This window comes from Sylvia atricapilla, chromosome 3, assembly GCF_009819655.1.
Source record: "Sylvia atricapilla isolate bSylAtr1 chromosome 3, bSylAtr1.pri, whole genome shotgun sequence".
NCBI classification, from domain to species: domain Eukaryota; kingdom Metazoa; phylum Chordata; class Aves; order Passeriformes; family Sylviidae; genus Sylvia; species Sylvia atricapilla.
This window is the reverse complement of record NC_089142.1, coordinates 96,667,452-96,679,047: the sequence shown is the minus strand read 5'-3', so window position 1 is coordinate 96,679,047 and position 11,596 is coordinate 96,667,452. Positions and strand designations below refer to the sequence as shown.

The window sequence follows — 11,596 nt, the reverse complement described above, 5'->3', positions numbered from 1 at the left end:
TGCTAGACTACTTTAATTTCTTGACAATAACCTCACTAAATTGACCTGGAAAGAAAGAGGCATTCAATGTTTATAATTTGATTTCTGCCCTATATAATTTTGGCTCTCCTCCTCTTCATGTAGCTGCTAATATGAGTTACTGTAGATTTAGTATTTTGTTACAGATTAATTCAATGGGATTTTTGACTAAGCTAGCATCCAAAATGACTTTGCACTTGGTGACATCTGCGATGCCAGCATGCAAAATGATTCTTCTGGCATTTTTACAAGTTCTATTGTACCACTGAGTAGGTCTTGAGAAATCCAGCTATGACCATATCTGATTTGGCTAAGAGCACCAAGTAATATAACACAAATAGCGATAATAGTTATTTTGCAGGAGTAACAGCTTCTGGCTATTTTCATTCCCTCTCAGGCAGACCTGGAGCCCAGGCATACTGTCAGTGTTTTTTATATACCTGTCACAGTCAAAATTCTCTTAGGTTTGACTAATAAGACCAGACAGTTGCATCAGGACAGTCACATTGTGATCCTGATTTTTTCTGTTATAGAACAACTGATACCTTTGAACAAAATCCTCTTTGTTCCGACTGTCTTTGCCATTCCTTCTACTGATGTACCTGCTGAAGCCCATTAGACATACCATCTTGGATGTATCTATATAGATACAGAGATATATTAGATACAGATTTTAACATTTCTGCTTGGCTGCCTTCAAGAGACTTTTCACTGCCAGAATGGCTTTCTTTCCAAACCTTTTATTTGGAGGATGTTCTGGTGATAGGAAGCCCAGATCTTAGAAAATTCATTATGCCTTAAGAACTGAGGTCCACTGCCAGTCATTAGTCCTCAGCATTTGCTGAAAGCAATTAAGGTAATTTTATTTACCAGATTCGATTGTGTCCCTTTTTCAGACTGTCTTTACATTGTTGACAAAGGTACACAATTTTTAAGATCACGATGTCGCTTTTCTTCCGATTACTCATCTGCATTTTGTGATTCACCTCTACTGCAACATTTTCATTGACATCATCCCTATGCCAGTAAAAACATGTTTTCTTACTAAACTATTTTTCATTAGCTTCAATTTCAGAGCCTGTCCTTGTTCCCGTTTTAGTGTTTTCTAACAATTGGCCATTTTTTTTCCATGATTACTTCATCTCTTACTGTGCTACTGACACCATTAATTGACAGTGAGTGATTCTGCCTCACTGATCAAGGAAGAGGTGGCATCAAACAGCTGAGACTCATAGTAAGACCCCCTTAAATGTGTGGAATCTACATCAGAAAAACATATATATTTTTTAAATTCTTCACTTTTTATGTCTAAAAGTCTAGACACTTATAAAGAAGATGCTTACTCATTTGTTTCTCATGTATACGTTTACTACTAGACCTTAGAAAAAAAACACTAGTATTCATTAGGGAAAAATGAATTTGGAGGTGCAAAAGCACCAAGATGGCTTAACAGCATTGGGAATTGCAAAGGCGCTTGCTCGTCACTTCATTTAACCGAGACGAAAGGGAACGGGTATTCATTCACTCGCTAGCAGACAGAAAGGAGCCGAACACGAGCTGGGGTAAAGTTACTTGTACGGTGTGCTGGGTCCACTGCGGGTACCGAAAGCAGGACGTAAATCTACACTTAGGACAGGCGCGGGGCTACCGAAAAATGCAGAAAGAACATTCCGGTATTCCTGAAAAAGGCTTAGACCACCGGCTCCGGGACCTGTCGCCTGTCGGTACCTGCCGGGCTCGGGCAGAGGGGCTCGGGGGCCGCGTGTTCCCTCCCGCACCGACAGCGCTGAACCGGGCGAGGCTTCCCGGCAGGACAGAGCCCGGTGCAGGCAGCGCGGGGCCGAGAGGGGAAGGGTTTGCGGACGGATGGAGGGGCTCACACCGGAGGCGCCGGGCTCCGCCGGCCGGGACACGGCTCCCGGGGAACCCATCCCGCCCCTCCGCTCCGGGGCGACTCCCGAGGCCGCCGGGGAAGAAGCCGCCGCGGGCGGGCGGTTCTCCCGAGGAGGAGCCGTCGCCTCACCTGCGGCCGCCCCGTCCCTCCGCCCCCGCCACCCCGCGCCGGAGCCGCCGAGCCCCAGCGAGCCGCCCGGGCACAGCGCGGCGGTGGGCGCGGCCTCCGCCGCCCGCCCCTTCCTCCCTCCCTCCCGCCTTCCTCCTCCTCCCGCCCGCCGCTCCCGCGCCCCCCGCCGCTCCCGCGGCCCCGCCGGTGTCTCCGGCCGCCCCCGCGCTGCCCCCGCCCGCTCTCGCTCTCCTCCTCCTTTCCCCCCGCCCTTCCCGCGCGGTGGTTCGCTCCTCCCCGCCCCTTTCCCCCACCTCTCCCGTCCCCTCCCACCCCCGGCTCCCCGCGGTGGTCTGGCCCGGCCCGGCGGCGGAGGGAGCGGCGGAGCGGGCGGGCGGGCGGCGCTGCCGGGCGGGGGTCTCGCTCTCCGGGGGTCTCGCTCTGCGGGGACGCGGCGAGCAGCGGAGCGGGGCGGGGGAGACAGCGCGGCGAGCGAGGCAGCGGGAGCGGCTCCCCGACCGCGGGCGGCACCATGAGGTGAGCGGCCGGCTCCGGAGCGGGCGGCGGGCGCGGGGTGGGGGGCGATGCTCCGCGCCCCCCGGCTCGGACGGCGCACGGCCGGGAACGGGAATGGGAGCCGGGGGGATCGGCCGGCGGCGGGGGAGGGGGCCGGGCCGAGGGGAGCCCCGCGGTGGGGGAAGGGCCCATTGTTAGTGGCGGCGGGGGAAGGGCGGCCCGCCGTCCCCGTCCCCCCGCGGCGGCGGCGAAGTTGCGGTCGGGGGGCGGCGGCGGCGGGGCCCGGCCCGGGGCGGGGGACGGCCCCGCTCCGGCGCCTCCCCCGGGCCGGGCACGGCGTGAGCCCCCGGCGCCCGTCTCCTTTCTTTCTCTGCCGGTGGTGATTTTTTCCCCCCCTTCCCCTCCGCCTTACCCGGCGCGTGTTGCATTGCAGCAGCAGCTGGGCTTTTCCCTCGGTAATCAATAAAGAGGCGCCGGGGGGGGGGGGGGGAAGGAGGGAGGGGGGATCCCCCTCTCGGCAGCCGGGAAAGTGTCGCGTTTGGAGGTTCGGGATGTAAACACAGAGGTGGCCGCGGCTGGGGGCGGCAGGAGGGAGGTGGGTGCCTGCTGCCTTCCCGCCGGGAACTCCCGCTCCCCGCCGGCTCATTCATTTGAAGGCGATTTTCTGCCTCCCCGGCCCGTCCCCCCCTTCCCCCCGCCATCCTCCCCCCGGCTCGCTTTTAGCGCCTGTTCTGTTTCCATAATCTCCTTTCTGGATTGGTGCAGGACCCGGTGAGAAATGCGGCTCGGTGGCCGAGCGCTGGTCTGGCTGCTCGGGGACGCCGTGCTCCCTGGAGGCCTGCCCCTCGCTCAGACAGCTGGGGAAACGAGTTACTCATGCCTGCCTTTTTTTTTTTTCGCCTGGAAGTTATTGTCTGCCTTACAGTTGGATATGAACCTTCTTTGTCTTAAAGACGCGACTGTAAGTCGTGAGGTCCTTTGGAGTAGAGGTCCAGCAAGATTTGCGTGATCGAAGTCGGCAAATTCCTCTGCTGCATAAAACCGATGAGCCGTTAGAATTCCCTGTAAATTACAGGAAAATCCTAAAATAAATTTTTGCCCTATGAGGGTTCCCCCTTTTCAGTGCACCTTCAATGGAAAAGGTGGCGTTGCAGCGGGAAGCATGGGAACAATCTTCCTGCTGTTTTGTTTAGAATTGTATTCCTGTATTTCCCACTAGTTTTCTTTGTTAACTGTAGGTATTTATGTCCTACGTTATTTTAAGCTTTGTTTTGTCTTGTGGTAATTTATTTTCGGTTATTCATGTTGCTCATGTAGAAGTCAGATACCCTGCAAATGAAAAGTTACAGCTTGGAAAACCTACGGTTTGTATCCAGATCCTTGAAGCAGAGGTGTTCTTTTAAATTATCTTGACAGCCTTTAGCACAATGAATTCTGCTAATCGAGCAAGACTTGGCATAAATACCTTGGGAAGCCCCGTGTGAGTTTGGGTTTCGTGCTGGCAAAAAGTGCTTGAATTGTTCGGGTGATGCTGAGTGAAGTGAGCTATAGCAGCAAGAGTCTCTCTGTTCACTGGTGTAACTGTATGTGTGCTAGGACTTGTGCCAGCTTGGAGGGAGCACAAGTATTTCTCTTAACCAGCACAACAGGAAAGTGTCGAGGTTGAACCTACCCTTAGGTTGCTTATTTAGATGTTTGATTAGCTGACGTGCAGCAGTGAGTAAATGTAGGTAAATGAATATATTCTTGGCCTTGAAGCTTTCTACCTGCTCGTGCCTGCAGAGCATCAAGCTGGTAAAGGGGAGATGCAGTTGTGATTTGGAGGGTCGCTCTGGTGAGTGCTCATGGGGTGTTTCAAAGGAAACTGACTTCTAGAACGCTTGGTTCCAGCCCTCTGGAAAAAAAGAAACAAGCTGTACCAATTAAACTACGCAGGCTAGAAAAATGATGTGGTTAAAGAAGTATTTTCTCTCTATAGAGGCACTATTAAATTCTCTCAGTTTTGTTTAATTGGTCCGACTCCAGTGCAATGGCAAGCTTTCATTGCACGCTCTCTCTTTGGACTTGTTTAGACTATGGTTGGTGGTATATTTCTGAAGCATGTTTAAACAATATCTTCATGCTGTATTTTGTTCAGGCAATGATTTTTCATGTGCATTTGCTGGTCAAGGCAAGGTCTGATGGGTGAGGAGTGACGAGGTAGAATGGACAAGCAACCAGCATTTCATACATAGCTCCTCTGTTTGCAGGTGCTGTTAAATCTTAGCAGTTTATATTAAAAATGTACTTTTGGCACAATGTTGATGGTGTCTTGGAATGAGTAAACTGCATTCTGTCATTGCTGTTGGGCAGGTAAGTACACAGCTGGTGCTCCAAAGAATAAAAAAATAAATAGATGTACTGGGATGGGGAGGGGGAAAGCACCCTCATTTTCTTTCCTGTGCTTTGGCTATGCTTCGGCCATCATGACCCTGAATTAATTCTGATGATTTTGTGTTAAGATCTTGCATCTTGGCTGGATGATTAGCTGGTCAGTTACCAAAAAGCAAACTGGTTTTTCTTCTGTCTTCATCATTGTGAAGAGCATCTTTGAATGTTAAAACAATCAGCAATTCTGTAAGACACAAACACCGACACTACACACGAATTAATTCTTGCAGAAGTCTGCTTTGTATTCAAATTGAAATGATATGCTATTTGAATAACATCTGTTAGGGGTTTTAGGTTGCAGAGGAACTCTGAATATTAAATATCCCGGTTAAATGGTCTAGCCTAAGTATGAAGTTACTTGGTTGAGGATAGCCCTATTCAGGGCTGTGTGTATCTGTGTCTCCTGCCCTAGGTAAACATCTGATTCCCATGAACACCTGTTGCTCTCTTTGTACTCTGGTTAGCTGACAAAAGTGCTGCCCCTAATAGAGTTTCCTGAAAGCACTTACATTATAATAGGTATCCAGGAGTGGGCATATTCAGTGAGGTTTTTATTCACCTCTGGAACATGGTGGGGGGAAGAGGTGGTGAAGATGTAGGTAACAGCAGAGTTTGGTGCCCCTGTTCTCGTAGTAACATGACTTCCTATCGTATTTGTACAAGAAGAACGTGTGTGAACAGACTTTTATTGTAGCATATGTTGGAGTCTGTATTACGGGAGCTGGTAAACACAACTCTGCTGCTAGAGCTGGGATACTACAATGAAGGTTAACTGAATTACCTTTTTTTTTTTTTCTTCGTATCAGGCTCATTTAGAGTGTTAACTCCAATAAAAATAAATGAGCTTTACAAGATACCGACTTTTTAAAAATGAAACTGTAGAGCCTTCTCTTGGGATTACTACATCCATTTCTTTGTGTGGGAAAGAATTGTTTTTCATTAGTGTGCTGGTCAGAAAGCAGACTGCTTAGTCGAGTTTCAATACTCAAGTTCCCAAGAACTAGGAAAGAAACAGTATTTTAAAGAAATTTCAAATTTGACTGTTTCCAGAGCCCAGTATAATAATTTGTATTTATGATGGGCTGCTGTGCAGATCATACATATGTGAATTTAATTCCGTGTTTAGATGAAGCAAACAGCAAAATTTTTATAGATTTTGCCTTTTCTGAAAAGTCGTGTCATATTCTCACTTGTCTTTTCAAGCTAAAAAGGTAGCTGAATTTGTGGTCTCTAAGCCACACTGAAATTTCTATTTGCTTACAATCAGCAGCTTTTCTGCTCAAGTATGTTGCTACAGAACGCACTTCACGTTATTATTTAAAAGTCAGCATATTTTATGCCTGGGTTGATAAGCCTTCATTATATTTTAAGTGTTGTGCTGAGAAAACTAATACCATACAGACTCACTGTTTACTGAATGAAAGCCCACGGCAGAAGTAACAAAACATGTACCTTCATTAGGACTAGGAATTCTTGAAGGAGCCCACACGTGTTTCCTGGGGTTTCCAGGGAAGTGGGCATACAGGAGCATTATTAGTGACAATAGTACAGTTCAGTCTGCTGCAAAACCTGCAGTTATTTAAGGTGGTGAAATAGCACAGCAGCAAGGCCATCAATTTGATGGTGACATGAAGTTATTGTTGGCTACATAAGGTGACTCGTTGGAATTGTGCCTTTAGTTTTAATACTTGCCTGAATGGTGTATTTGAAATCGGAAGCCTAATTTAGTTTGAGAAATATTTGACAAAATGTTGGAAGTGCAAGCAGGCAGTTAAATTAGACTGGATGTGCATAACTGCAAGCAATACATTTCCTAAAATTGCTTGTATCTCAAGAGGAAAATTGGTGGTGTGGGCAGGGTTTTTTTTCAGGTGGATCCAAGAATTCAGGTTACTTTCCTTGTTCTTAAGTAAACTAACAGATGGACTGAGTCATCTGTCTGATAGAAGTGTGGTCTTTAGCTTGCACTTTATTTGTGACAGTTGCAAGTAATTTTTGGACAGGCTGTTTCTGCCCACCTGATATGGGATCTGACAGCTGTTTTGCCCGCAAGGCCTCTGGATAGTTTAGTGAATTATTTTCTTAGTAAAAGTATAAATCTTTAAAAAATTACCATGTGAATGGAGAGTGCAGGAATGAGAATATGATTTTTTTAGACAAAGCTATTTATGACCCTCTTAGCAATTATGTTGTCAGCCTCTAAAAATTAGAAACAGTCCGGGAGTGTGTATAATTCAGGAATGCACTCTGGAAGGGCATGTGCAAGTTTTTTCCTGACTCTGATTCAGGGTTTCATGTTTGCTGTTGGAGGTCAGAAAACAAGAGCGAGTTAGTTGGCATCCTGCTCCAGGCCACTATAGCCTAAAAGCCTTTTTTCTCCACTTCCATAAAAAGCAGAAACATTTTTCTCCCGGCACCTGTTTCAGTGGATGCTTTGCCCTAAGTGACGTCTCTCGGCGCTGCCTTAGGCATGTGATTGGAAATACTTTGTAATGAGGGCTGCTTCTTGCCATGCCAGGGCAGCTCATGTGGAACTATTATAGAAGTAGGTTATTGAACCACTGGATAGAGTCATTTGCTTTCATTACTAGAGAGAGCAAATGTATTTTGTGAAACAGATATTATTCCCTTCTTTGCTTTGACCTTTCATCTAGAATTGCTTTTGACAGTTCATGCCTGCTTCCACTCAGCAGTGGAGAAATACATGTGCCAGCTCTTTAAACATCCAGGCATGTTTCAGGTTTTAGGAGTGCTGTAGTGGTGAGAGAGAGCAGAAGAGATGTGCTTTTTACGTTCAATTAAAAAAAAATTGACTTCTAGTAGTAGCTCAAATGAAATGTAGCCGAGACTGAAGTCACATCAGCCTTGCTGAACTATCAGCTGTGATATTTGTTGGTGCCTAGCTCACTCTCGCTCCCCACCTTGCCCTGCCAGTCCTTGGGAATTCAATACAACTACTTTGTGTTCTTGGGCTGTTAGAATCTCCCTTGGGATCGATGCGGGAGTGAAGGTGCTTTTGTATCTGCCTGTATGTAAATGTGCCAGGTGAGGAGCAGTTACTGTGTGTCCCCGCTGTGCGTTTCCTGCCCTAACTTCCCATGGGTTCTCACAGATCTGGAAAAAAACATGGTTTGTGTGGAGCTTTTTTGGTTAAATAATATACAGAAACTTTTTCCCCTTTTAGAAATAGCTGCACCACCTTATTTTAACTTTCAAATTTTCTTGCATGAGAAATAAAAACGTGTATCTAAGTAGTTGAGTCTAATTTGAAAATGCGTCATGCCAATACTGGTTGTAGAGGAAAATACTGAATTTTACTTCAAATACTCCTAATAAATTGTTCTCCTAATGGCTAAACCTCTCCTCTGCTCTCATGTATTGCAAGTCTCCTTCACTGTAGCTATTTCATGGCTAATGTTAAATGTGTTCCAGAAGGGAATGTTGTGCTTACCAGCCTCTGATGGTGTTATGTGGTGGTGTGTGCTGCTCCTAATGTTGTGGTTCTGTAGGCACTTATGGGAGGCTTATGGAACTGCTGCTGGGGAGGTGATGTGACATCTTTCTGGGTCTCCTGCCCAAATGCTGGTGACAGCCTGGTGGAGAAAATGGGACTGTTCAGTGGGATGTGAGATGATGTGTCAATCCTCTTCGGATTAGTCTTTCCAGTTGAACTGCTTGTAATAAGCACATGTTTTGGGAATCAATGCACAAGTTAATGCGAAGAATTGAAGTGCGACTCTTGTCTCTGTGGGTAATCTTTAGGCAAGGCTCATTAAAAGAAAACACTGTCATTATTCAGGGGAAAAAAAAAAAAACAAAGTCTGCCCTTAGTTTCACATATTGAAAATTCTCCAGGCAAAGCTGTTTTATGTTAAAGATGAATAATAAAAATGCTTTCAGTTAGTCCAGAATTGGTCTGCTTCTTTGTGTGTGGGTTGGTGTCATGGGTTTTTTTCTTTTTTTCTTTTTTTCTTTTTTTCTTTTTTTTTTTTTTTTTTTTTTTAATTATGGTAAAGAAAGGTGCTGACACCAGGTGAAGTATGGGAGAAAGAAAGAAGCAGAAAGTGATTGCACTCCAGAGGGTGATACAAAAAATGCTACTTTACTGGTCTGGTGTACTGCCAGAAATAACTCTATAAACTTCTAACTTCTAATTTGCAGCACAAACACAATTGGAAGAGTTTTGTTTGAAATTGTTCTTTCATTGTCTTTCCTTCACAAATTTGAAATTTCTGTTTCCTGAACTGGATTACAAAGTAATCTATATTTACTGTAAATTCCATACAGAAGGTGAGGCAAGATTGTTGTTTGCTCTAGAATACATGCCACGTAGTTCAAAACAGAAGAACTTTTAAAACCTGGAATTAAACAGAATGGTAAAAGAGCAAGAGAATCACTGGTATGGCTAAAACCTGTATTACACATCAGTTGTGGGTTTATAACAAGTAAAGAAATATTTAAACTTTCTTTTTAGAGGAAATCAGTTTCTATGTGTGTCCTTAAAGCAATTGCCTAAAATGTAGTTTAATGCCTAAATCTTTTTTTAGTCCACTGACTGGTGTCAGTTTATTGCTGGTGAAATACAGTGAAAGCAGCTTTTAAACTGAAATGCTTTGAAGGGCATGTAGTTCAGGTAGTGTTTTATTGTGATCTCATCTGGATCCTGGTGAACACTTTTCTATTTCTGTTGTATACACCAGTATGTCTTCATATGTGCTCATGTCTGATACAAATTTATATTTTGTGGAGCTTTCCATTGAAGTTGCATTTTTTTCCTTATCATATGGGATTGAAAATGGAAGTACTAAATGGAAAGACGATTTAAGATTCTGTTGTAGTTCATGTATTTCCAACAAAACTTCCAGTACTGCTGCATTTAGTGGTATTTTTACTGGCATTGGTGGAAGGAGGAGGTTGGTAGTTTTAGGTTCCATTCAGCTTTCTGGTTGGTTTTACAAATGTGACTTAAACATATGCTCTGAGTAAATCTGGGCATTGAACCTGGTTGTATTGCTGCCTAAAATCACTAGTTCTTCAAATAACTTACGTTGAATATGTGCCTTTTTTCAGGTTCCAAGCTTCCAGCTCCAGGCGAGCAAGAATTTTCCTTTTCTAGTGTATGTTGTTCATGTCAGTAATGCATTACAATGAACATTAAACACTGCTACTCATTTTGAAAACTTATTTTCTCCCTGTGTCTTCCTGTTCTATAAAAATCTCTTTGCCCTTTGCTTTCTTTTCAAAGCTTGGAGTCTTCTATAAACAGTGCACAGTGATGTGTACACCTTTTATTGTATCTCCTGTGTTGAACTCTTGTTGATATTTGAGGAAAGGTTATGATCCTTTTGGGAAGCCTTAGTCCATTAAACAATGCTGACTCTTCTTTAAGAGTACCCAGTCTAAGTTTAATAAAACAGATTTGTTAAAAAAAACCAAAACTTGTTGGATTTGTATTTAAAACTGTACACAGTGAAGCTTTCCTAGAAAACTTGTACTGTGTTCTTGAATGCATTTGCAAAGCCTGTTTTTAGAAGTCTGCAGTTGGCTACTGTGGATGATGGTAAATGGACTTTACAACTTCAGAATAAACATAATTACCTATTGTCTGAAATAAATGGTGTGGCCAGACTGACAAAACAGTGACACTTAATCCAAATGAGCCTAATTTTGGCAGAGATAATGAATCAAAATAGCGAATGACAGCACTAGGAAAATGATCAGTATTGAAGCTTTGCATTTGTATATGAACATGCTACTTAAGAACAGGTATGGTTTGGTTTTGGTTATGTACTACTCTAGCAGAAATACTGATTTATTATTTTTAAATTATATTTAGAGGTACTTTTTCCTAGTTCAGAATACTTCTGCTTTGATAGAAATGTCTGAATATAATCAGAGATTGTATTATATTTTAATTTATTGTTATACACCCATCTACTTAGTTGAATCACGTTAGTGTGAGTAGAACAGGAGAATGGTGCAGGAAGATGTATGTATATGAAATAAACCTATTTGGAACACGGGACTGCTCTCCTAGTCAGATATGAACCATCTGGTCTGAAGCTGAGTCTGGAGACAGTAGATCTGTCTCTAGTAGCTTTTTTCTCTTGGTTAGAGGCTGCTGTTTGAGGGCTGAGGGAAGAATCAAAGACCTTTGCAGTTCAGCGTTGTTCTGACCAAGAGAAGGAGAGCAGTCCATTTTGGAAAACTCGCAGGGAACCTGTGTCTAACCATGAGGAGGAGGACGAGGAGATGAATGATTAGAGCACTTGAGTAGTAAGTGTTGGAACTTAAGCACAAGCTGAATCCAGTAGTTCAGCTGCTTCTTTAGTGTTATGTGTTTTTGAGAGCAATTAAGAATGAGGTTTTGTTGTTGGAACCCTGGAGGCTGAAAATTTCAGGCTTTCAGTGTTAAAAGGTACTGGCCCTCAAGCAAGCACCACGTTTGACTTGAGGCCTTGGAACAGGCTCCCGAGATTGAGTGATAGCACAGGGGCTGTGAGTGTGTGGTTTGAGTAGTGTTGTGTGATCTTACAGGCTGCAAAACTTAGATTTAAGATTTTAGTATATAGTAATACATGTGAGTCAAGATAGAGGACTTTAGGCCTTGTCTAGGTCCTCCTTCACCTT

The 11,596-nt window shown here is 44.5% G+C and overlaps 1 protein-coding gene across 6 annotated transcripts in view; it reads left to right on the top strand.

Annotated features, from left to right (window-relative positions):
- Nucleotides 1-2,333: 2,333 nt before the first annotated feature.
- Nucleotides 2,334-11,596, top strand: part of ENAH (ENAH actin regulator) — a 90,787-nt gene continuing 81,524 nt past the window's right edge. Inside the window, exon 1 of one of the 6 annotated variants that reach the window (XM_066316278.1) lies at nucleotides 2,334-2,557. In XM_066316278.1, coding sequence (XP_066172375.1) covers nucleotides 2,553-2,557 — 5 coding nt within the window. In that variant the 5' untranslated portion in view covers nucleotides 2,334-2,552. The remainder of the gene's footprint in view (nucleotides 2,558-11,596) is intronic. The other 5 variants (XM_066316279.1, XM_066316282.1, XM_066316283.1 and 2 more) reach the window with 5 other exon arrangements.